Source organism: Staurois parvus, unplaced genomic scaffold, assembly GCF_062004578.1.
Source record: "Staurois parvus isolate SC_StPar_1 unplaced genomic scaffold, SC_StPar_1.0 ptg000118l, whole genome shotgun sequence".
Taxonomy (NCBI): Eukaryota; Metazoa; Chordata; class Amphibia; order Anura; family Ranidae; genus Staurois; species Staurois parvus.
Genome location: NW_028317914.1, coordinates 3,526,098 through 3,553,982, shown reverse-complemented (window position 1 = coordinate 3,553,982; position 27,885 = coordinate 3,526,098). Strand labels below are relative to the sequence as shown.

Sequence of the window (27,885 nt, the reverse complement as noted above, 5' to 3'; positions counted from 1 at the left end):
ACAGCACAAATAATCATCTGTGGTGTAAGCTAAATTCTCACCAAAATCGCATTCATCCAAAGTCACGACAAAGTCACATCAAGTTGCACTGTAAAGTCTCAATGAAAATCACATGATTTTGAAGTTAAACAAGTATGAATAAGGCCTCAAAGGGATTTGGTATTCTACCTTTCCTGGTTTTACATTGAAGGCTTCTTTCTCTCTCTTTTTAGAGTGTTCTTGAGCGGGTTTTTATATTATAGATCTATTTTTACCTCAAGTCTAGGGTTATGGAGGTTCTAATTCAACCCTAGCAATTAAAGTGGTTGTAAACCTCAGACATGAAATATGAACAAAGCATATCCCTCTATAGTGTGTCAATCCAGAGAATTAAGTGTAATTTCTCTCTGCTGCTCTGTTCCTTTGCTATCAGCAAAGTTTTCCTGACACCAAGAAAAAAATGGTGACAGGAGAGGGAGCCCCATCAGATTGACAGCCTCAGCTTTGTTCCTGTGAACTGTGTGGAGGAGAGTGTGTCTCTTTCCTCCAATCAGCTCTCAGAGCTTTCCTCACTGAGGTCTGTTGAGTGTAATTCAGCTCCCCGTCCCCCTTTTTTTGAACCCTCAGACAAGCTTTAAAAAGCATTTTGAACGGACATAGAGAAGAAAATATTGCAGATAAACAGGTACAAATTTATGTAGGAGGATTAGTTTCATCTCTGTGTATTGCCTAAGGCCAATCATTTCACTGGGTATATGTAAGGGTTTATAACCACTTTAAGTGATTGGTTTTTTGGTTGGGACATACTTTGTTCAACTTTCTTTTCCTTGAGGTCAAAGGTCGGGTATTATAGGCTTCAGCATTTTTCTAAACAAACATTCATGTTTATAAAGATATTGGGAAGAAGCGCCTTAGTACTTTATATTGTAAAGCTGCTATGCACATGTGAGGTACCAATAACCCCTAAAAGTCCGTAATGTGTATGTAAATAAAGTACAGCGCTAAACAATCACAGAAAAATGGCAAGTATTAGATCAAGATAGAAAGTCCTCCTGCAAATTAATGAAAGAGAATAGGTGCTCAGGTGTCTTGATCCTGGTATCCGTGTACCTATGTGATAAAGCAATGCGCACTCACCAGACCCGCATAAAATATGCGCCTTTGTATATAAATAATCCAGATGTCATCCGGTAATGGGTGGTCCTCCCTCAGCTGTATATGAGGCTGATGATCCTCTCCAGTTGGGGGTCCCCCTGGTGTTAATAGGTGAGAGATATGGTCCGGGTCCCTCCGGTATATCCAGGAGTAGGTCTGCAAATTAGAGTGCTGCCTGGAGTTAGCATGTTCTCCCTGTGGTTGCGTGGGTTTCCTCTTGGTACTCCAGTTTCCTCCCACACTCCAAAGACTTGCTGGTAGGTTAATTGGATCCTGTCTAAATTGGCCCCAGTATGTGTATGTGCATTCACTTCAGCCCCTTGAGGGTCACTTCAGCCCCCTCAAGGGGCTGAAGTGAATGCACATACACATACTGAGGCCAATTTAGACAGGATCCAATTAACCTACCAGCAAGTCTTTGGAGTGTGGGAGGAAACTGGAGTACCAAGAGGAAACCCACGCAACCACAGGGAGAACATGCTAACTCCAGGCAGCACTCTAATTTGCAGACCTACTCCTGGATATACCGGAGGGACCCGGACCATATCTCTCACCTATTAACACCAGGGGGACCCCCAATTGGAGAGGATCATCAGCCTCATATACAGCTGAGGGAGGACCACCCATTACCGGATGACATCTGGATTATTTATATACAAAGGCGCATATTTTATGCGGGTCTGGTGAGTGCGCATTGCTTTATCACATAGGTACACGGATACCAGGATCAAGACACCTGAGCACCTATTCTCTTTCATTAATTTGCAGGAGGACTTTCTATCTTGATCTAATACTTGCCATTTTTCTGTGATTGTTTAGCGCTGCACTTTATTTACATACACATTACAAACATTCTTGTTTGTTGACCTAACTTTCTTCACCTTTTCAGATAGTTATTGTTTTCTTTATGGAGGATGGTTGGTTGCCCTCCACATTATTTTTGAGGTCCATCGTTCTTTCAGATAGCAGTTTTCCTTAGTAATGCTACCTATTGTACTCTAAAACACCCGGGTGACTTACTATATTCCTGTGTCCCTTAGTGGATGACAAACTAAATAAGATTTACAGTAAATTCCTTTTCTTGAAGTCCTGTTCCTCTATGTTGTTGGCCTTATGTATTGCTTGCTTATAAAAACTGAGGCATGACAGTTGGAGGCTAGTTTGTTTGGGGGCTGGCTAAATGTTTTTAGGTCGACAGTGTCCAAGCCTCTTGATTGTGGCATTATAATCCAGTCGAAGACTTATGCAGGCCATAGATGGGTCGAAAATCGGCCAAAAAAAAAAAATCAGCCGATTTTCGCACCGTTAATGGGTTAATTGGTCGGCCGTTTTTCTGGATTTTGTCAGATTTTTTTGATCGGTAAAGTTGGAAAAAAATCGGCCGATTTTGCCGATCGGCCGATTTTCGTGGCAATGATGGGCAAATCGGCTGATCTTTTTACCGATAAAAAATCTGCGTATGAGCCATGACCTGCAAGAAAAAGAAGAAGAGGAAGAAGAAGAGGAAGAGAAAGAGAAAGAAGAATTCCAGTCTGCTATTATATTTGACATTAAAAAGTATTGCGGTTGCAACAATGTATCTATTTGTATCTGAAAAACCATCTTATCCGAAATGGATACAAATAGATACAATGTTGCAACCGCAATACTTTTTAATGTCGAATATAATAGCGGACTGGAATTCTTCTTCTTTCTCTTCCTCTTCCTCTTTCTCTTCTTCTTCTTTTTCTTGCAGGTCATGGCTCATACACAGATTTTTTATCGGGAGAGGGGTGAACTTCCACTCAGATCACCTAAGCTCTGGGAAGGGCTTTGAAAACCCCAGAGAGAAAAAGTGGAGAAACAGGTAACTGAGTCACATGGCTTTATACACGTAGGGGCTGCTACTGCTGCTGTATTTTAACCCAGATGAGAAGCAAAGATTATTATTCAAATATTCATATGTTGTAGTAATTAATTGCGGCTTTTCATACCTTTTTTAGTGTACTTTTAAATCCTTGTGACAGACTTATTTCTGTCCTATTGTTATCTCACATGCTCAGTGCCAGACAGCTAGGTCTGTGCTACTGTATGTATATAGTGGTCACCTGGCTGTATGCTAGTAGGTGAGCCTGTTTATTGTAATAGAGTTTATATGTAACTGCTGTTATTTTAGGTAACCCTGTTCCTTCTAATCTGGGATTCTATAGCTAGTTTTAGTTTAGCACTCAATAACCAGCATAGGCTAGAGCCAGGTTAGGCATCTGACAGCCACTTCTGGTAATTAGAGGTCAGGTTGCATGTCAGATTAGATCCTCTGGACCCCTGCAACTGAACTTTGCTGCATCATTCACCTGGAGGTATCTCCATTAATAACTATATATACCAGGGCTTAAAATTTCAAGTCCTGAGCTACCAGCCAGGCCTTAAGAGTTACTCGCCACCAGTTGCCCCACCAAACCCCTACCCTGCTACACCCATAATTCCACCCTTAAACATGCCCTCGTAAATTATTTCATGAAATGACGCTGTTAAATGTTACCCACATTAAATCAGGGTCCCCAGAGTCCCCCCACATTACATCAGAGCCTCCAATGTCCCCCTAAACACTCCATCATACTTAGACCATGCACCGCATACAACCATAACCCCCCATAATCTTTCACTCACAAAACCATAACTCTACCAAGTATATCCTACCTACTATCCAACTCAGCAATACCTCAAATGTCCCATACTCTACCACCCATAATAACCACATCATCCTGAACCTATCCAAACCACCCATACATGTAGGTTTACATACGGACACATGTACATACATACACACACACACACACACACACACAAACAGAGACACCTGTACACACCCACAGACATGTACATACATATACACACACAGACACATGTACACACATGCACAGAGACACATGTACACACATACAGACACATGTATACACACACACGTACAGACACACAAACATGTACATACACAGAAATACACATGCACAGACACATGTACATACACACAGACACATGTTCATACATACACAGACACATGAACATAACAGAGACACATGTACATACACAGACACATGTACACACAGACACATGTACATACGTACATACACACAGACACATATACATGCACACACACATGTACACACACATGTACATACACGCAGACACGTGTACAGATACACACATGTACATACACACAGACAGATTTACATGCATACACAGACACACACACAGATACATGTACATACATACATACACACACACACATACAAATACACACACACACACAGCCCTATAAAAAGTTGCAGTACTTTGTTACCTTCACTCACAGAGCCGGGTACTGCACTCTAGGGGGAGGCAGAGAGCACAGCACATATTCCTTCCTTTGCTTTCACTTTGCTCAACTATTGAGCAGTCTGACGGCTCCCAGTGTGAGTGACAGATCCAGCCCTGAGTTCCAAGCGTGCTTAGCAAGACTGCCCTGGGGACACACTCGCCCCCACCATAATTTCCACTTGCCAATGCGAGCAGGCGAGTGGAAATTTCAAGGCCTGTACCAGGGTTTATGTGCACAATTTCACCAAGACTCCTATTGGGCCTTTTGCTGAGACTACCTGATTGTATATTGGATGTATGTACTCTTATTTTTCTTTTCTTATATAAAACTTGTATTATCGCCATACTGATGCCCACCTATGTACCTAGGATTAATATTATATGCTGGTTGCAGTAGTTCTTCTGCTCCCAATGACTTTGATTAGATTACTTGTCAATATACCAGGAAGGTGGTGCCAAGTTTTATACACACTCTTCAGGTTCTGGTTATCTTATTTACCTACAGGTTTAGTGCAATATATTGTTTGGGAAGGGCCATTTCTCATAACCCCCAATCCCAAAAAGGAGCAACAGGGAGAAGTGCGGGGCAGCTATGGGTGCCCATTTTTCACCCTCTCTCACCAACCTATATATGGGATGGTGGGAAAGGGTACGTATTTTTGGAGAGGAGAATCCCTTCCGCTCATATACAAGGTTATTTTATTGGTATATAGATAAGCTCGTCTCTGTGTGCTCTGGGGTTATGGGACCCACTAAAGACTTTCTGGATAGATTTCGTCTTACCTGAATGATAATACTCTCAACTTGAGATTCATTGGGCAGATTGACAGTGGATCCATCTGTTTCTTAGATGGGCACTTGATTGGGCGGAGTAGATGTGTCATTACCGATGTATATTGCAAACCTATGTCAGAGAACCAATATACTGCGAGGTGAATATGCCATGCCAGACATGTAATCAGGGGTATCCCAGAAGGTCAGATCCTAAGATTGAAAAAAAATGTAGTGATGAAAATGATTTTGAGAGGGAATTGGGAACCATGTATGACCGCCTTCTTCAGCGAGGGTATCCACAGCCCTCTTTAAATAGGGCACTGTCCATAGTTAGGTAGACTCCAAGAAGCAAGTTGTTGTGTCTGAAAAAAGTAAAAATAATACTAATAAACCTCCTGTATTTTCTACATCATTTAGTCTTGAATTTAAAAAAATTAGAAAGATACTGGAACTTGATCTTCCATTACTTTTTGATGACCATATATATGCCCAGATATTGTCTGGGGGCATTAAGATGGTATCCCAATGAGCACCCTCTCTGAGGAGTGTTCTATCACAGAGTCATTTTTCCTCTTCCACAACAAGGGGTCGGACCTGGTTGGATTTCAAAGGTAATTTCAGGTGTAGAGGTACGGATGGCCCCTGTTGTATGTATATTGTTAGAGGGGATAGTTTTGTATCCACAGTAAGTGGAAAGGAATTTAAGATCAAAAGGTTTATCAATTGTAATACCACACATCTTATATGTTTGATTACTTTGGGACATTTGTGGTATACCGTATGAGGGTAGAATCCCTAGAAGACTGCGTGATCGCTTCCGTGATCATGCTTATGATATTAAAAAATGTAATTCCACAAATGTTGCTCGCCATTTTTTTTTACCAGTAAAAGTTTTTATTAAGGTATGCAGATGTACAAAGTTGCTCGCCATTTTAATGAACGTAATGGGGGCAATCACACAGCATTACAGATTCAGGGTAACGAAAAAGTGGTTCGCCCAAAAAAAGAGGGGGGACACCTTTAGACTCTTGTGTAAAAAGGAGATTTATTGGATTTTTCATCTGGGAATGTGGATCCCTAAGGGGTTAAACTTCGAATGGGACCTCATGCACTTTTATGAGTGAGGTTCTCCACACATACAGAGGCCAATGTGATTGCATAGGAGCTTAATTGCTCTGAGGATTGTTCACAATGCACATATACACTTGTGGATGTTAATTCTGGGTTTGGGTGCTCTTGGGGACCTCAAGTGGTCTCCATACGATAGAGCTGAGTAATAGGTATTGAAGTATGTGATTTACACTAACCCAGTGTTTCTCAACCTTTTTTCACTCAAGGCACCCTTTAAAATTATGGACAGTCCCGAGGCACCGCATTCCAAAATGTGAAAAACTATTCTAAAAGTTTATAAAATGCAGCAACATCCACACACATAGGACACCCAACATTAGGGGTGATTTATTCTTCCAAAGCAAATACACTTTTGCACAATGGTACTGACTAGTATTCCAGTGTTTTCTCTTCTCTCTCGGTTTTTTTCTTCATCACTGAGCTAATGTGACCCCAGAACTCATGGAGAGGGGCAGGGGAGGGTCAAACTAGGATGCTGTGCAGGCAGCTGACATCCTGCTTCTCAACTGATGATGCTATTGGTTGTCAGGACGCCGGCGGCTAGAAGGTCGTAATGTTGCACAATAAAAACCTTTGTGTAACTAAAAGGCAGTTTTGTTCCACCCGCTGGCTTGTATACAGGTTTTCGGCAATTTTTAGACATTTTCCAAGGCTCCCCTGAAGAAACCTCAAGGCACCCCAGGGTGCCTGGGCACCCTGGTTGAAAAAGGCTGCTCTAATCAATATTCTATACATTTATGTCATGTTGAGTTTTGTATCCACAACAATTCTTTTACGATTTTGTACTTTAGCTGTTTTCAAATTTTTGGATTGTATTGTTTATTGGCAGGGTGATGCATTAGTCTATGGGTGGTGTCTGCAGTAAAAGCTGATCTTGATAATTGGGTTATGCTTCCCTATATTTTAGACTTTTACATAATTTCTGTTGTAATTTTTTTAGCTGCTTTTCTAAATGCCTGGACAGTGAGTTGTTCTAGTAAGCACACTGAGTATCCAGGGACTGTGGAAGCTTCATGTGAGCTCACCCTTTCAGAAATACTTGGCCTGGCCTGAACAGTATCCTCTAGCTGTGCTTTCACATACCCACCACAGGCCTTACAGTAATGTATCCCAAAGCAGCCCACACTTGCACAAGCCCATTACCAGCTGATGTTCCCAAATCAGGGTAGGAGAAGGAAGGTCCAGCAGTGGAAGGTCTTTTTTTAATGCTTTACTGAACAGTCTGGTCAAATCTTTACATACATGATTATGGTCATTCTAATCCCAGGTTGCAAAAAAACATTTGATAATTAAGGGGAGCGAGAGTGAGTTGAGGAGCAGCCCATACCTTACAGGGGTTGCCCAGAGTCCTGTCCAGCTAGCCAGGGATGTGAATAATCCAAATAGTCCAGTTTTGTTTTAAAAAAAAAAAACAAAAAAAAAAACAGAAGACATATTTTTTATTTTTGCCAACAGGCAGGCTCTTTATTGCAGAAGAGACATGCATGGTCTCTTGTGCAATAAACCGCACTTATCTGTCTGTTCATAATCTGCAGAATGCAAATGGAGCATAAAATAAGTGACTCCCACACGTGCGCAACAGTGACATCATCCCACAACGGCCAATCAAGGCGGCCAGAGACTGGCACCAAGAAGAAGCCAAGTAGAAGATGCTGGCACTGGCGAGGAACCACAAAGGTGTCGGACTGTTGCAGTTAAGGTAAGTATTGTTGCTTTTCGTTCCTCTTTAATTCCTTGCTTCCCCCACTAAGAGCAAGTTCTGAAATAAATCCTTACATTATCCATTCTTTCTGCAGCTTTGTCCTTATTCTCTTCCTATCAAGAACACTGGCAGCTCCCCCCAAAACTATCTATATGCTAGCCCTCTACCCAAGGTGTCCCGCTGTTGGTAGGGGGACACCCTGGGTAGAGGGTTTTTTCCGTTCAAAATTTCATGCAATTTTGAGGCATGAATTGTTTGGTATCTATTTACTCAACACTATGCCATCTTATATATTTTACAAAAATATTAGGTATTTTTATTGAGTTTGTTTGCACTAAAATTCATTTTAGTGTGTTTTTTTTTGTGAAAATATGCATTTGATAAACAGCTGCACAAATATCGGGTGACATAAAAAGTTGAAACTGGCACCATGTAGAAAAAAATGTTGATTTTAAACACGCGTTTTAAAAATTGCCTCTGACGCAAATTGATGTATCTTTTTTTTTTTTTAAGCAGAGATAAAGGGATTTAAACTCTATAAAGGCTCCTTAGAAAACTACAGCCCATACAGAGATACACTATATTGCCAAAAGTATTGGGACACCCCTCCAAATCATTGGATTCAGGTGTTCCAATCACTTCCATGGCCACAGGTGTATAAATCAAGAACCTAAGCATGCAGACTTCTTCTACATACATTTGTGAAAGAATGGGTCGCTCTCAGGAGCTCAGTGAATTCGAGCGTGGTACCATGATAGGTTGCCACCTCTGCAATAAGTCCATCTGTGAAATTTCCTTGCTACTAAATATTCCACGGTCACCTGTTAGTGATATTATAAGAAAGTGGGAGCAACTGGGAACAGCAGCTCAGCTACGAAGTGGTAGGCCACATAAAATGACAGAGCAGGGTCAGTGCATGCTGAAGCGCACAGTGCGCAGAAGTCACCAACTGTTTGCAGAATCAATAGCTAAAGACCTCCAAACTTCATGTGGCCTTCAGATTAGCACAACAGTGTGTAGAGAGCTTCATGAAATTGGTTTCCATGGCCGAGCAGCTGCATCTAAGCCTTACATCACCAAGTGCAATGCAAAATGTCAGATGCAGTGGTGTAAAGCACACCACCACTGGACTCTAGAGCAGTATAGATGAGTTCTCTGGAGTGACGAATCACACTTCTGTTAGCAATCCAATGGACGTGTCTGGGTTTCGCGGTTGCCAGGAGAACGGTACTTACCTGACTGCATTGTGCTAAGTTCAAAGTTTGGTGTAGGGGGGATTATGGTGTTGGGTTGTTTTTCAGGGGTTGGGTTTGGCCCGTTAGTTACAGTGAAGGGAACTCTTAAGGCGTGAGCATACCAAGACATCTTGGACAATTTCATGCTCCCACCTTTTTGGGAACAGTTTGTGGATGGCCGCTCCTTGTTCCAACATGACTGCACACCAGTGCACAAAGCAAGGTCTAAGGGACATGGATGAGCGGGTTTGGGGAGGAGGAACTTGATTGACCTGCACAGAGTCCTGACCTCAACCTGATAGAACACCTTTGGGATGAATTAGAGCGGAGACTGTGAGCCAGGTCTTCTCGTCAGTGCCTAATCTCACAAATGCGCTTTTGGGAAAATGGTCAAACATTCCCATAGACACACTCCTAAAGCTTGTGGACAGCCTTCCCAGAAGAACTGAAGCTGTTATAGCTGCAAAGGGTGGGCCAACTCAATATTGAACCCTACAGACTAACACTGGGATGCCATTAAAGTTAATGTGCGTGTAAAGGCAGGTGTCCCAATACTTTTGGCAATATAGTGTATATGGTGGCATTTGACTCTCCAGGATATCTTGTCTGGATCAGTACAGGCCAGTACAGTACAGGCAGTCTATAACTAAATTGTGACAAACATATTTACATTGTCATCACAATCACATCACAATTATGTTGCATGATCAAAACCTGTGCTAGACATTTGTTTACACATGACCATGGACTGTGCACACTGTGGGTGTAACTGGGGCTTGAAGCTCCAGTTATTGCTTATTAGGTGACTGTTACACTTTGACACCTACTAATAATTAATCATTTGTACAGTATACACTGCTGTCAGTAATTGTATGTATCTATGCTGTAACAGACAGGTGGGCCTATTGTAGTGATACCTAATTGTCATAGTCACTGAATTATAGATCATGAGTTTTCAGTTACTGGTAATCTTGACTTTTGTGCTAATTATAGGTGATTGCTAATTGGTAGAGGATAAGGGTGACCCCAAGTTAATTCTTAAATTAGCTATTATTTAGGCAGACAGTTAATACACAGCTAAAACACATATTCACAAAACTCTTTTACCCACTACAACATTTGTAAATCTGTTAAGCTAGTTTTTCAGTAAAACCCCCACTGTCAGAGACCATAACCTTCTAACATTGAAACATATTTTGTGTGGAATTGAGCTTTAGGTCCTTTTGTATTTCACTGACATAACTAAACCAGTCCTGAATGAATAGTCCTTCTCACTTAGAACTCATCCACATCTACATGCTTCAGTCTACATTCAGCAGCTCCTATGTACAGTATATGGTGGGTACAATGCCCATAAGGCTCAGGCAGCTACAGAGAGCTCTTTCTTTTCCCGAACAGCAAGGTAATAACAAGCAATGTTGTTTCAGAAGAAAGGTTCATTACATTACCATAGAAAAGCAATAGGGGAAAGGCTAAGGTGAGCAGTACAGATAAAGGGGTGAGAGCGCGATGTGCTGGAACTGTCAGACCTTTAAATGAAAGAAAACATCTATTGTCACTTTTTGTGTCCCCAGAAAGGTCAGATGGATCTACATATCATAAACATTGTTGGACCCTGCCCTACCTACATGCCCGCATTTTAGGAGACTCTGTCTGAAGATTCCATTCCTACTCCCATAATTGGAAACAATGTCACATTTGTTGTGTTTTCAGTCTCGGATAACCGTTTAGTGAAACTGTGGAAAGACAGACAAAATGCTAATTCATCATTACACATTCCCAGGAACATGCTTTACTCAATTATCTGAAAGCAGCAACCTATAAACTAAATCAAAACAAACACTTGTCATTCCTGTTTTGGAAGCCATCCCTTTTACTTTTAAGGCCAACAATTTACAGAATAAATTACCACTTGAAGACCAAGCCTTTTCTGTTTATGTAACAATCAGTGTTTTTTTTGTCAGAAATTTCTAAGAACCTACAAACATTATATATTTTTTAAAGCTGGGGCCCAAGATAATAAATTTGTGGATCTTGCAATGTTTTGTGACAGCAATAGGCATATGACAGGTACTCTTAGTGGAGGGCTCTGGAGTCAATAAGACCCCAAATCCCTCCTCTGCCCTTAAAAGCCTTCAATCACACCAAGGTCAATGTGATTAAATGCTTTTCTTTTTCAAATTGGTGCTGTGTATTTCCGAGTAAGGTCATTGCTTGCGGAATACTATGTCATAGTGCCCAACAAAGCCAATCTGGTCTTTGTTGGCCTTTATGGTCAGCCAGTGGAGACATCGGCTGGTCGATTGGGACTTCCGGTGGGATAGGAGATCCCGTTAAAGCTGCGGAAGGTGGCGGAGGGGCATTCCCTCCTGCTGCTTGTAATAGCAATCGAGCGGCTAGTTAGCTGCTCTGATTGCAATGACAAGAGAGCCGACTGTCAGCTCTAAAAAACGGTCTAGGGATGATGCCTGCAGCTCAACGCTCAAACTCCAGTGATGTACCCATAGTTGAAGTGGTTAAGGCTGACTTGAAGTATAACTAAAGGAAAAACGTTTTTTCTAGTTTTGGATAGAGGGGAGAGGGATTGGAGCCTTGTGAGTTTTTATTGTCTGTGCCCCCAATAGGAAGAGTCACTCTCTCTATTTGTACTGTTTACCTTTATTGCTGAAAGTAAAAGAAAATACCACATTTTGGGTTGTCCCAGAAAAGTTATAGAGGGGAAATCTTCCAATGGGGACACTAGTTCTTGTGACCTGGAGGTCCTCATGTCACAAGTTAGCCTGCAGCCTCTTGTTTGTTTTGTCTTACCTCCTTGCTGTTCTTTCACATGTGTGGTTTGTCTGTGCTCACCTATGGGCGTCCTCTGCTATTCCCTAGGTTTTATGTGCTTCCCTTTCATCACTTCCTGGCCCGCCTCCTAGCTGGCTTGTCTATTTAAGACATGCTCAGTCTGTCTCACTTTGCCTGAGCACCGTTTGTTGTCCGAGCTTCCCTGTGGTCCTCTGAGAATCCATTCAAGTATATCTGTGTACCGAGCCCAGCTTGTCCCTGACATTCCTCCTATATTGTCTATCCATGTACCGACCCCGGCTTCGTTCCTGACATTGCCCGTCTTCCGTTTGTCCTGACCTCGGCTTGCCTACTGGATCCCCTGAGTCTACTCCCATTGTACCCTGCTCCCGCTAGCGGTCTCTTCTACCTCAGCTGGGTGTACCTGGGGGCCGCGACCTAGTTCCAACCTGCTCCAAGTCCATCCCCACCATCAGGGGCTCTGGTTAATAAGCAGGCTGGGGCTTAGACTCCACGCCCTGGGGAACCCCAAGCTGTGGATTAAGCGCTCACTACCACAGGTGTTGACGCCTCAAGAGATTCCTTTAATTAACAGGGATTTCCTTTCACTTTCTGTTTTGGGTATGAGACAGGAAGTAAAGGGAAATCTCCCCAATGGGAAAAAGATAGCAAAAATAAACCGTACATGGGGTTATAAACCATCCTTACTTTATCCAAAATTAAAAATAGTTTTGCCTATAGTTCTATTTTAAAGCCAGGCAGGTATAAAAGACACAAATTGATGCAGGTCTGTATTAATTGACACAGCATTAAATTTACTTAAAAGCAGGCAATGTAAATACATGAATTTTACTTGGTATTAGCCTTTTGTAAAGCTCAGACTGGGAGAGGGAAAAGCAGCACAAGGAGCCATACAGGTATGTTGCAGTGTAAGTCTCAAAGTCTCATGTACCTGGTAGGAGACTGAGTTGATGAAGTTGGCCTATCTTGTATCTCCAGCCCAGGCCCCACTGAAAGTGGTACAGATGGTGCCGAGAGACAGAAGGAACTCTAGTGCCAGCAGGTGTTGATAGCAGAACTTGCAGCAGGAGATGCAGACTTGAAAAGTCAGGCAATATATTAGGCAAAGAGCAGATGTGATGCACGCTGGACCAGCTGAGGCTAAAGGGGCACTCTGTATATACTGCAGGTTCTGGATGCATGGCTTGTTGAAGCTATCAGGAAGCTTTAGGCAGAGCGGTTATGAAGGACAGCCGAAGCAGACACTCAGAAGTAGTATGAAGCCAAGTCGGAAGCGGGAGCGAGGCCACAGAGGTAGCAGAGCTCAGTAGGAGGCAGGCGACGAGGTACAGAAATGTAGGCCAGGTGTGGTCAGGAACGAAGCTGGGTCAGGAACTGGTGGGCAGCAGTACAGACAGAATCTTGGATCAGGTCAATAGCAATCTGGGTCATCAACGGAAATCAGATACACAATACACTCAGGGCGCAGGAAAAGCTGAAGATCAGTCAGCACTGACAGTGAGTAAAAGCATCCCTTAAATAGCCCTTCTGGAGCCAGAAACTCTGGGCATTCCTGCGTGCATGTGCGAGCCTATGCTCATTTCTATTCGCGATGTGCCTATGCTGATTTCTATGAGTGATTCTATGCACATAGCTTTGCATCAGTTGTCATAATGGAATTCCCTTACAGCAAGGAGCATGCTGATATTAGTAGAAAGCAGAGTCTAGGGGGAAGACCTGCAAGTGTTACTGAACTGCTTCACTGAAAAAAAAACAGGTCACTTCCCCTACTGTGTGGCAGAGTTAATTTTAGAACTGGGTGGTCAGAAATATAAATTCTATAGAAGGTAAAACAACTTCCAGGCAAGGATTGTGAGCATTGGGGGGGTAAGTAGAAGACCTGTAAGTGGAAGTAAAGCTGTAGTAGAATGGCAGAGTTGTGTAAATATTAGAACTGGATTGACAAAATTACAAATCCTATTGGCAGCTAAGCCACTTCTCATCTATGTACTTAAAGTGTTTTTTCACCTTTACAGAAAATCTGTAAGGCGACCTAACACTGGACCCCACTCCCCACTTTTTATGCATTTTTATGCATGCAGTATAAATGACTGCGTGTTGATTATGCCACCCTACAGCAGGTTTTTCCATGGGGCAGTGTGAATTACTGTTGACATAGCTGTGCACAGGTTGTTTGTTTTTTTGTTTTAATGAGTATTATATTGTGTTCATCTGCGCCAAAATTAATTTTTGATTTTTCAATCAAAACCTGATTCCCAGGTACCACCCTACCCGTACCCTTCGCTCTTCACAGGACCTCCTTCTATCTTGCTCCCTGGTCTCCTCCTCCCACGCACGACTGCAAGACTTCTCCAGGTCCTCCCCCATCCTCTGGAACTCACTACCCCAATCCATCAGACTGTCTCCTTCCCTCCTCACCTTCAGGCGCTCCCTGAAAACCCACCTCTTCAGGGAAGCCTACCCCACCCTCACCTAACAGCCGCTGCCCTTCCCGCCTCCTACCACTCCATCCCCCACAGCCGTTTCCTCCTGTGCCTCTACCCCCTCCCTCCTAGATTGTACGCTCGAAAGAGTAGGGCCCTCTAACCCCTCGTGTGCTGTTTGATGTTACTGTTCTGTTTCATGTATTGTCCCCCCTCTATTGTACAGCGCTGAGCAAACCCTTTGGCGCTATATAAACTCGATAAATAAATAAATAATGAGTATTATATTGTGTTCATCTGCGCCAAAATTAATTTTTGATTTTTTACTGAACATTTGTGTTTGATAAATGGCTGCGCAAATATCCTGTGACATAAAAAAATTCCAACAACCATCATTATATTATTATGTCTTCTGCTTTCAGAAAATATACAATTCTCATGGCCTCTGGTTTCAGAAAATATACAATGTAAAATGTCTGGGGGGGGTTAAGTAATTTTCTAGCAAAAAATGCTGATTTTGACTTGTGGGAAAAAATATAAAAATGTGCCCTGGACAGCAAAAGTTAAAGAAGAATACCAGTCATGTTTCTTCTAACGTGGTGAAGTACTAAGACATTTGCTATGTTTTTATTGCAGTCTTTGTCCAAGTTGGGGGAATGTATACCAGTTCTGCTAAGGCACACTCCTTAGCAGAACCTCAGACTGTACAAAAACCTGACAGAGTTTCCAACTCTTTCTCATATTACTAATAAAATTTTTTTTCTGCTGTCTGTGTTCCTGTTAAAGAGCTACTGCTTGCTTCCTGAACTGCTGACACAACAGGAAGTGGAGGGAAATTGCTTCAACATGGTGTAATATAAAAGCTCAGGATTACCGCCGACCGCTTGTAAAAGTGAAACTCTTTATGGAACTTGCAATCAGTACAGAAAACAAAACCGCTTTCTTCAGCAAATGAACACAGAATAGTCAATCATTCTGGTACAAATGGAAAACAAGAATGGCTTACCACCAGTGTACCAGTCCCACACTGGGGTTTAGGTTCCCAGGTTTCCCATCTGATCTAAAGGTTCCACAGAGGAGGCTTTCACAGTTCAACCACCTTGGCTCAGTCCCAAGCTAGACCACCCTGCTCACTCAGGTGTGTCCTGCTCCCTCCATCTCAGGCAGGTGCTGACTGTTCTCTTCCTTTTTCTGAACTCTAATGCACCCCGGTTAACTCCTTCAGGACCAAAGTCCCTATAGTCAGGTTTTGGAGGTTCTTTCCTCCCAAAACTCTTCAATCCCCTGAAATTCTAGGCCCCTAATAAGGATGTAGCAATTCAGAGAGTACTGAAAATTCATCTTCTCCAGACAGACTGCCCCACCCTGTATAAGTGAGAACCCTTGAATTCTCAACATTTCCTTCAAGCTACCCCCTTTTAAAGAGACCACAACCCAAATGAAGTTGCCATCCAGGACCCATCTCTGGTATCCTGTACAATGGATAAAGACAGCATTATGAATCTGACAGAGATTCCAACCCTCCCTGTTCTTTTCAAAAGTAAAAAGCTTTAGTTTTCCAGAGGTAGATGACAGCTTTCAGTATTTTTCCTGAGAGCTGAGTTGAGAGGACCTGTCAGGCAGTTGCCATATATTTTATACCTAATGAGTGCAAAGTAAACTGCTTAGGGGAGCCTAGGGGAACAGATGTGACAGATGTCTTCTTACATTGCTACCATGCCAGATTTCAATTATGTGCCCTCCAGGCTTTTTTGATTGTGCTGCCCACTACTACCGCAGATCTTTGTAATTGCACAGTTTCTACAGCTATAGTTATGTGATAAAATTCTGGTTTCCCAGTAAATTTACCGTAAAGGACAAGTGCTTTTTGGTCAGTTTTTACTTCCATATTTTAGTAACTTTTTCAAGTTTAAATTTGTTTAAGGTTTATTTTAGAAATAAATATTGTATACATTTAACAAAATGTGTTTGATATATTTAATTATTTGTATAAAATATTTACTTTACAGTTAAACATTTTATAAAAAAAAATCCATTACATTAAATTGTACCACAATAACACATGAAATTTTTATGAAACTAGAGATTGTCTCTTTATCTTGGCACTCAAGACTCTAGTCATTGTCATGTTTCTGTATATACAGGGCCAGTTGATAACCTGTTTTATTTCTTGTGTAATGGTGGTGGTTAAATATTATGAGATTTTTACGATTTCATTTTCTAAATGTGAATTGTTTTTTTTTGTTAGCAATATCAAAACTGTTTTCATGGTCACTGTACACTGGAAGATACAAAGTGTCTGTGTAGCCCTCAGCAAGCAATCAAAATCCAGCTGTCAGTTCTCTAAAGTATTTTGGCATATGTATGTTGACATCTGGCCACTACAAGCAAAACCTCAGTCTTTATTTCCTTTATCTTCCACCTATACAGTTGTAGCGCTACCCCCATAAGGGCCGCTGAGTGATGCTCATCCTCTGGAACTGCCCTGACCTGGCAAACAGCTCGACCCTTCTGACACTCAAGGTTCAGATATAAATTTGGCAAACACTGTTCAGTAACCTCGTCACAACAGTACCCAGCACAAATTAAAGGCAGTGAACATGGATTCCATTTCACACTGCTGTATTGAGTACTGCAAAGCAGTTCAGGTCAATATAGAAACATTTGGCTTGCAGTAATACAGTTAGATGATGTTAGAAAGTAAGTAGAGTTATCACAGGTGACAATGAATAGGCAGATTAAAACAGGTAATAATGAACAACTGGGTGAAGCAGTATGGATTATAGCAGTGCCTTCTAGAGGTGCAGCACTGGCCATGGAAGGGAGGCCTGCCACCAATGCAGTCAGGCTCAGCACAGCCACCTGTGCAGTATTGGGAAGAAAGGTAGTTGTCCTCTTCGGGTAGAGGATAGGCAATCCTGGATGGGTGATAGATACAGTTGTACCTTTTTCTTTGAATCCCAGACAATTCTTCTGTCAGTTATGGCTGCAATCTTTCTTGGTCTACCTGACCTTGGCGTGGTATCAAGAGATCCCCGAACTTTCCACTTCTTAATAGGTAATTTAACAGTATTGATTGACATATTCAAGGCTTTGGACATCTTTTTATGTCCTTTTCCATCTTTATAAAGTTCCATTACCTTGTTACGCAGGACTTTTGACAGTTATTTTCTGATCCCCATGGCTCAGTATCTAGCCTAGTCAGTGCTTCCACGTAAGAGCTAACAAACTCATTGACTATTTATACATTGACACTAATTGCAATTTAAAAAGCCACAGATGTGGGACATTAACCTCTAGTTGGCATTTTAACCCGTGTGTGTCACCTTGTGTGTCTGTACCAAGGCCAAACATTCCAGGGGATGGAAACCTTTGATCATGGCCATTTGGGTGATTTCTGTTATCATTATTATTATTATTATTATACAGTATTTATATAGCGCCAAAGGGTTATGATTTAAAGAGGAGCCAAACAACTATTTGATAACAATTGGCTTCATATGATCATCATCCTTCAATAAAAGAGCATTTTTAGGCATGATCAGTCATATTTTCAATATCAATGCCAAAGTTTCACAATTTCTGCCAGGGTATGTAAACTTTAGCACAACTGTATCTGTATGGGAAAGGTCAGTTCATATTTGAGGCTGTATCTTCTCCTGGCAATTGTACAGAGCCCTTTAACACTTGGAATATATCTGCATACAGTGAGGGCAAGATAGAAAGACCTCCTTAACTGGGGGGAGGGGGGAGAAGGGGATAAAGATGTCTGCTAGCAGTGTCCATGTATGAAAAAGAACAGGTTGAAGACAGGACTCCAGTTCAAGAAGGTGGAATGAGCATGCTTTGGATCAGCAGTTGGTTAGAGTGGCGAGTACACAGTAGACTGTGGTAGCGTTGGTGTGGAGACATGAATGGAGAACAATGTAGATGTCTCTTTGCCTCCGGCTGCTAAAGGCAGCTTTGTAGCTGGCGGTATGGCAATGTGATGTGCGGTGTCGCTGAACCTCTGGTGCAAATCGATCTGTGGACTGCTGCTTGTGTGAGGCTGGATCGCTAAACCTCCTTGCAGCTGTAAGCAGGACAATGGCTCGTAACTGTCCTCTGCTGTGTCCCTAGGCCAAGAGAGCGAGCCCGCCAGTGTCCTTCAAATTTATAGACTCTCCAAGAATCCTCTGTAGCTCCAGAACGTTGGGATTTGTAGTCCAAAACAGGCTTGACTCCTCAGTGGATGTTAGCTGTTAAACTACAAGTCCCAAGACTCTTTGCTGCAAATCAGGAAAGGTGGTCTCCCTCTAGAGGCTGGAAATGTCATTTGCATGCTTGAACATTAGGAGACAAACACTCAGTCTGTTATGCATTCTAAAGATGTCCTTTCCTCTCCATTATTTAGTAGCCCCTGGCTACACATTCCTTTTGAAATTGTATCACTATGACACGTGAAAGGGATTGTCTCTTTATCTTGGTACCCTTGACTCTGGTCATTGTTGTGCTTCTGAATTCTCAAGGATAGTTGATAACCTATTTTATTGCTTTGTGTAATGCTGGTGATAAATTTCATGAACTTCTTACCATTTGTTTCTTAATGTGAATTGTTTTCTCTTAATAATATCAAAGATGTAATGAACAGCGCAGATTACAGGCTGCAGGGGTCAGGACTGAAGTATGTCTGTCTGCGTTGTGTAGCGTAGTCACTGTCCTGTAGTGCCATCTTAAATTGTTGGTTAGCAAATAAGTGCTCCTTTACATTGATGGTCAGTGGAGAAGTGCCCTGTTTCCCTTGGTGGCCAGGAGTGAATTGTCCCTTTTATATTGGTGGTCAATGGAGACTAGCCCCCTTATATTAGTGTTCAGCAGAGAAGTGCCCCCTTATATTGATGGCCTGTGGAGATATGCCATCTTTTATTAGTGGTTAGTGGAGAAGTGCCCCCTTCACATTGATGGTTAGAAGGGAAGTGCCCCTTAAAATATATTGGTGGTCATTGAAGAATTGCCCCCTTATGTCAGTGGTCAGTAGAGAAGTGTCCCTTTTATATTCATGGTGTGTGGAGATATGCCTCCTTACATTGATGGTTTGTGTTGTGCTCCATTACATTCGTGTCCAGTGGAGAAAGATACTCTTACATTGGTGGTCAGTTAAAGTGCTCCTCACACTGATGGCCAACATAGAAGTATCTCTTTATATTGTTGGTACATAGATAAGTGCCCCCTTTCAATGGTGGTCATTAGATAAGTGCCTGCTTACATTGTTTGTCAGTAAGATCAGCTAAATAGATACTTTGTATCAGTGGTTACTTAGCTGCTTCATTGCCACTGGCTCTGCCAAGAGACATCAGCACTGGAACTATGTAGTTACGGTTGGATGTGGAATCAATCTGCTGAGGACTACCTGTATGCTAGCTGGGTTTTCCTAGACCCCAGTCTGTGCAGACCATGTAAGCTCCTTATTGCCTGCATGTAGGTCATATCACTCCCAGCATGCTGCCCTTAGTACTATATTGCCATTTGCAATTAGTGAAATGCCTTTTGTTATTTTCTGTCAACACTGGAAAGATAACACCCTGAGTCTGGTTCCGGTGGATAACAGAGATACTTTACATTCCAGTTGATATAAGTCAGACCTTTTGGCTGTCACTCCCTGTGACCAGAACTTTTATAACTACAATAATGCTTTTAATGCCCATTATGCATTTTTCTTTGTTTTGATTTTATTCCGAGGAAGTGACATCTCACCCGCTGCTTATGTTTAAATTACAGACACATGCCAAGTCTACTGGAGTATTTAAGTTACTGCTGTAATTTCCTGGGCATCCTGGCAGGCCCATTATGCTCTTATAAAGACTATACTAATTTCATCGAAGGCACATCATATCATGTGAAAGAGGCGGAGGTCAATGGGAAAGAAGACATAAAATATGAACAGAAAGAGCCATCTCCTAATGTGAGTGTCACCTTGCTTTTCTACTTGCTGTGCCCTTGCTTGAATTGTGTGGATTGCTCTTATAGTTATAAAACATAACAGAAACCTGTATACTTACTATCTTCTGTGGTTTAAAGACTAACCCCATGTAAAATTGACAATTCAGCTTGGATTGCAATTCTGTGTGGAAGGGTCGGTTCACACCACTGATTTTTGCTGGAACACACAAAAAGTAGTGCATGCACTACTTTAAAAAAATGCATCACTCCAAATTGTATGGTACTTAGGTAACATGTGATCTGGCACCCACAAACATACTGCGTTTGCAATCTGGATTTGGAGTGCCATCACCAATATATTGGCACCTGTAGTAGATGGCAAATGCAGTGCATTTTAAATACAGTGCATGGCATACGCCTTTCCTGCACCACATTCTTGTGTGAACTAGCCCTTTATGATATTATTTGTACATGTCTTTTAGGCTCTAGAGGTAGCATTTCTACATAGTAATTTGTTATTCTGCCTCCACCAGCAGGGTCATTAGGAAGGTGTCAGATTTTCAAAATATGCCTTGCCTTACTAAAGAAAGCCATAGATTATGCAATTTTCTTGTCTGTGGTTGAATGAAAGAAAATCAACACAGTCAGTGTTGTCCTCCCGATGGGGAGCTGTTCTTGTGGGGAGAACACAATGATTTTTGCTAGCGGCTATAGCCCCGGGCATTGATTCCATGCTTAAAATCCGACAGGCTGGTTTACCTGATGGATCAACTTGGGTACAATCAGCCTGCCCATAGACATATGAAACCTCGTCTGGTCCATGCTGAACTGTCCGAGATTTGATCCATTCATGGCCGACTTTAGTGAGCACAAACCTTTAAATTTTAGATCTTATTAAAGAGGCACACCTTGGGGTAAAAAAAAAATGCACGTGGGGAAATCCGGGAGCTGCTCTGAAAGTGGGTGTGGTTAGATTGCACTAAATACTGGGTGTGGTCTAAAGAGTCTAAGCCTACATATTGTAAACCCTGTGCAGTCTACAGTTCTTGTACACACTGTCACAGTCTGCAGTACTTGTATACAGTAAGAGTCTAACTTAAATTTAAAGGATAAAAAAAATATATACACAGAGCTAATTTCCACGTAAATGGGCAATCAACTGTTGAGAAAATAAACACTTTGGTCAGGACTATGCAATACACAACATAGTGTTCATGTGTCAGGACTGTGTAATACACAACATAGTGTTCATGTGTCAGGACTGTGTAATACACAACATAGTGTTCATGTGTCAGGACTGTGTAATACACAACATAGTGTTCATGCATCAGGACTATGCAATACACAACATAGTGTTCATGCGTCAGGACTATGCAATACACAACATAGTGTTCATGCGTCAGGACTGTGTAATACACAACATAGTGTTCAGGTGTCAGGACTGTGTAATACACAACATAGTGTTCATGTGTCAGGACTGTGTAATACACAACATAGTGTTCATGTGTCAGGACTGTGTAATACACAACATAGTGTTCATGTGTCAGGACTGTGTAATACACAACATAGTGTTCATGTGTCAGGACTGTGTAATACACAACATAGTGTTCATGTGTCAGGACTGTGTAATACACAACATAGTGTTCATGTGTCAGGACTGTGTAATACACAACATAGTGTTCATGTGTCAGGACTGTGTAATACACAACATAGTGTTCAGGTGTCAGGACTGTGTAATACACAGCATAGTGTTAAGGTTTTAGGACTGTGTAATACACAACATATTGTTCAGGTGTCAGGACTGTGTAATACACAACACAGTGTTCATGTGTCAGGACTGTGTAATACACAACATATTGTTCAGGTGTCAGGACTGTGTAATACACAACATATTGTTCAGGTGTCAGGACTGTGTAATACACAACATAGTGTTCATGTGTCAGGACTGTGTAATACACAACATAGTGTTCATGTGTCAGGACTGTGTAATACACAACATATTGTTCAGGTGTCAGGACTGTGTAATACACAACATAGTGTTCATGTGTCAGGACTGTGTAATACACAACATAGTGTTCAGGTGTCAGGACTGTGTAATACACAACATATTGTTCAGGTGTCAGGACTGTGTAATACACAACATAGTGTTCATGTGTCAGGACTGTGTAATACACAACATAGTGTTAAGGTTTTAGGACTGTGTAATACACAACATAGTGTTCATGTGTCAGGACTGTGTAATACACAACATAGTGTTCATGTGTCAGGACTGTGTAATACACAACATAGTGTTCATGTGTCAGGACTGTGTAATACACAACATAGTGTTCAGGTGTCAGGACTGTGTAATACACAACATAGTGTTCATGTGTCAGGACTGTGTAATACACAACATAGTGTTAAGGTTTTAGGACTGTGTAATACACAACATAGTGTTCATGTGTCAGGACTGTGTAATACACAACATAGTGTTCATGTGTCAGGACTGTGTAATACACAACATAGTGTTCATGTGTCAGGACTGTGTAATACACAACATAGTGTTCATGTGTCAGGACTGTGTAATACACAACATAGTGTTCATGTGTCAGGACTGTGTAATACACAACATAGTGTTCATGTGTCAGGACTGTGTAATACACAACATAGTGTTCAGGTGTCAGGACTGTGTAATACACAACATAGTGTTAAGGTTTTAGGACTGTGTAATACACAACATAGTGTTCAGGTGTCAGGACTGTGTAATACACAACATAGTGTTAAGGTTTTAGGACTGTGTAATACACAACATATTGTTCAGGTGTCAGGACTGTGTAATACACAACACAGTGTTCATGTGTCAGGACTGTGTAATACACAACATATTGTTCAGGTGTCAGGACTGTGTAATACACAACATATTGTTCAGGTGTCAGGACTGTGTAATACCCTTTAAATTGCTGGTCAGTGGGAGGAAAAAATTCCCCACTGTCAGTTGTGTGATAAACAGACCTGTAGTGGCCAGGAGGAAAGAGGATGGCCTGGAGGCCTTTGAGAAGAAAGTATAGGCCCTGGGATCAATGGAAGTAAAAAATGCCTGGTCTTGCTGATCAGTGGGAGGAAAAAATGCCACTTGTCAGTTTGGAAAAAAAGTTGGTATTATTATCTGAGTAGCAGTGAAGTAGTTAACACTGTCTAAGAGGAAAAACATTTGAACTGTATTCACTTCTGTAATCTTGGACACAGGAATCCTTAACCTCCCTGGAGGTATTCCCGAGTGTAGCTCGGGGTAAAGTTTCAGCACCACAAGCGGTAACCCCGAGCTACACTCAGGAATACCCTGCAGCGTTGCTCCGGGATCTCTTGTTCACCTATCTTGTCCTTCGCTCCCGCGATGTCCCTCCTGCAGTGTCCCCAGCAATGTCCTCCGGCCGATGCCGGCTTCTGTCTTCTGAGTTCCGTTCCCTGCGACGTTAGGACGTACGGGGACAGAATGGCGGGAAATTTAAACGTGAAAAAGTGACATTCACTAAATACACTAAAATCACATAATAAAACATTACTGTATCAAAGCATTTCACATACATTTTGTCCCGAGTGCTTTGTCCTGTGCCCTGCCTGCATTATTACTGTTCTTTTTGCCTGGAAACTGAGAAACGTCCATGGTGTCCAAAAAGCGTCCCTTTAGGTCAAAGGCGGTTTTAGACCAGCTAGAGAACAGCGATAGTAAATCAGAACCACTTGCAGAATTGAGTAATAATGATTCGTGGGGAAATTCATCATCAGACACTGAAAACGATTTTGCGACTTTGCTCAGTGATGTGCGAACTTGGTGCTATATTTCAAATTTCAGTGTTTTTGGTTTGATTATATTATTGAATTAAATTTATTATTATTATATTATTATTTTTTATGATTATTTATTATATTATAATTTATGATTTCGTGTTTCAAATTTTAACACACCCGGGATGTTTACTAGACTCTTGTTCGGACAGATTTCAGTGAGTTATCCCTAAAAATTACAGGCCTACAATAAAAAAAATACATATTTCCATGCAAAAAAATGTACCGCTTTGAGCACAGAAATATGGACATAATCAGACCGCTAAGGAGGTTAAACTATAAAGACGCCAGTGTTGCCAACCTCCCGAAGTGAAATTTACTGAAAGGATGCCAAAAATTTACTGACAGCACCATTAATTTTTTTCACTGACAAAACTCATGAAACTTACTGACTGCTCCCCATTTTTTACTGACACTTCAAAAATATCAATATTTAAGCTACACACATGTAGCTAGTGCTATTAGCAATTTGTTTAACCACTTGCCTACTGGGCACTTATACCCCCTTCCTGCCCAGGGCAATATTCAACTTTCAGTGCTGTTGCACTTTCAATGACAATTGCGCTGTCAAACAACATTGTACCCATATGAAATTTTTATAGTTTTTTTTCACACAAATAGAGCTTTCTTTTGGTGGTATTTAAGTACCACTGGGTGTTTTATTTTTTGCGCTATAAACAAAAAAAGAGCAAAAAAAAAAAAGTTTTTCTTTGTTTCTATTATAAAATTTTGTAAACGGGTAATTTTTCTCCATCACTGATGTACGTTGATGAGGCTGCACTGATAGGGAGCACTGATAGGCAGTACTGATGGGCACTGATGAGGTGGCACTGATAGGTGGCATTGATAGGCGGCGCTGATGAGCTGGCACTGATGATGCTGCACTGATGGGTGGTACTGATGGGCACCAATGATGGGCGGCACTGCTGGGCACAGGTGGGTGGCATGCTGGGCGCAGGTGGGTGGCACTGATCATCAGTGCCCTGATGATCAGTGCCGATCCCTTGCATGACAATTGCCGGCTCTCGGCAATACTTTCCTCACGCTATGACAACGTGAGGAAAGTGCAGCCAATAACCGGCAACTGTATTTACCCGGTGATCTACTGTGTTATTGAACACAGCTGATCACGTGGTAAAAGGCCGCTGTGATTGGCCGTTTACTGTATCATGTGATCAGCTGTGTCCGTAGGACACAACGATCAACAGCGGCGCCAGATGCGTGCCGCTGGGGGCGCACAGGGGGGCATGTTCTGGAATGACGTCCATGGACGTCGTCCCAGAACTACACAACCATGCTGTAGCCATCCTTCGGCTATAGCGCGGTCGAGAACTGGTTAAGGTATAACAAAAGGTAAAAAACATATTTCTCCATTTACATGAAGGTCAGGTTAATGTAACCCAGCACATCCCCCCTTACATCAGAGTCTGTAAGGTTACCCTATACAGTGCAAAGGGGAACTGTGTTGACTCTGATGTAAGGGGGCTCTGGTCACCACAGCCCCCCCCCCCCCGCCTTACAAAAGAGTTCACAGAGCTCCCCTTAACATCAGACTCCACAGAGTTTCCCTTTACAACAGGGTGCATGGAGTTCCCCCATGCACTGTAAGGGGGAATTCTGCAGAGTCTGATGTAAGGGGGAATGCCGGGAAGAGATCACCTTCCACAGAGTGAATACATTAAGGTAAGGGAGAGTTACTGATAAAGGGGGAAGCCTTTATATCAGTGTTTCCCCTTACCTTAGTGTATTCTTTCCCCCTTACATCAGTAACATACATCTATGGACAGTTTGTTAATCAATTAGTCAAATAATGAAATTTAGCAATTTTCCCCAAAAGTAGCAACAACAGAGCCCAATAGCCTTTGGGCTTAATTCACTGAAATCTGTGTAGTCCTTTGAAAGCTTGGACTTCAGGAACTAAAAGGTATTTTCTCACATTCATTGATGACTACTCAAGCTATACTGTGCTCTACCTGTTATAAAGCAAAGATTAAGTGTCAGATAATCTTGGCCACGTAAGCAACACATTTGTCAAAATACCTAAATTATTCTGAACAGACCATAAACTGTTCCAAAGAAGCATGAAATTATATTCCAGACGACTGTACTATACAATCCAGCATAAAACAGTGTTGCAGAGAGAATTAATTCCTTACCTGGAAAAGCAACCAAGAAAACTCCACATGAGCTGTGGAATGAAAAGAAGCCTGACCTGAAGCACATCAAAATTTTTAGAAGCAAAGCATATGTACATGTTCCTAAAGAAACACATACAAAATGGAAGCCTTGTACTAAGGAAGGTATACTTTTTGTCTACAGTGAGTCTCAAAAGAGTTACAGAATTCTGTATCTAGACACCAATAAGATAGCAATCAGCAGCAGTGTAATTATTAATGAAACACCTTTTGTCAAAAGCCTCATGAAGTATCACAGACAGCACCACCTAAACAACAACCCAAGCAAGACGCCCGCCAAGGCTGCAGGAGAAGGAACAGGACATCAACAAAACTGAAACTGGCATTAGTGACTTATCTGCTGCAATAGAAGAGGTTGAACTGCCTACAACCTCAGTCAGAAAATCAGTGAGATCCAATGAGAGCATTCCAGCTACAGCCCTGGCCAAAAGTTTTGAGAATGACACGAATATTAATTGTCACAAAGTCTGCTGCCTCAGTTTTTATGATGGCAATTTGCATATACTCCAGAATGTTATGAAGAGTGATCAGATAAATTGCAATTAATTGCAAAGTCCCTGTTTGCCATGAAAATTAACTTAATCCCAAAAAACATTTCCACTGCTTTTCAGCCTGCCACAAAAGGAGCAGCTGACATCTTGTCAGTGATGCTCTTGTTGCCACTTGTTGTTAAGAAGGCTACAGGGCACCCAAAAAAGTCCAGCAAGCACCAGAACCATCTCCTACAGTTAATTCAGCTGTGGGATCGGGGCACCACCTGTGCAGAGCTTGCTCAGCAATGGCAGCAGGCGGGTGTGAGTGCATCTGCACGCACAGTGAGGCAAAGACTTTTGGAGGATGGCCTGGTGTCAAGAAGGGCAGCAAAGAAGCCACATTCTCTCCAAACATCAGGGACATACTGATATTCTGAAAAAGGTACTGGAATTGGACTGCTGAGCACTGGGGTAAAGTCATTTTCTCTGATGAATCCCCTCTTCCAATTGTTTGGGGCATCCGGAAAAAACCTTATCCAGAAAAGAAAGGGTGAGCGTTACCATCAGTCCTGTGTCATGCCAACAGTAAAGCATCCTGAGACCATTCATTTGTGGGGTTGTTACCCAGCCAAGGGAGAGGGCTCACTCACAATTTTGCCTAAAAACACAGCCATGAATAAAGAATGGTCCAAAGACATCCTCCTAGAGAAACTTCTCCCACCCACCCAATAATAGTTTGGTGATTAATAATGCCTTTTCCAACATGATGGAGCACCTTGCCATATGGAAAAAGCAATAACAAAGTGGCTTGGGGAACAAAACCTCAACTCCCCAGACCTTAATCCCATTGAGAACTTGTGGTCAATCCTCAAGAGGCAGGTGAACAATCCCCCCCCCCCCCACACACACACACACACACACACACAA

The 27,885-nt window shown here is 41.9% G+C and overlaps 1 protein-coding gene across 2 annotated transcripts in view; it reads left to right on the top strand.

Annotated features, from left to right (window-relative positions):
* MBOAT2 (membrane bound glycerophospholipid O-acyltransferase 2) overlaps positions 1-27,885 on the top strand; it is a 358,785-nt gene that overhangs the window by 276,369 nt on the left and 54,531 nt on the right. For both annotated transcript variants that reach the window (XM_089672019.1, XM_089672020.1), the window contains exon 7: positions 20,304-20,487. In XM_089672019.1, coding sequence (XP_089528145.1) covers positions 20,304-20,487 — 184 coding nt within the window. The remainder of the gene's footprint in view (positions 1-20,303; positions 20,488-27,885) is intronic.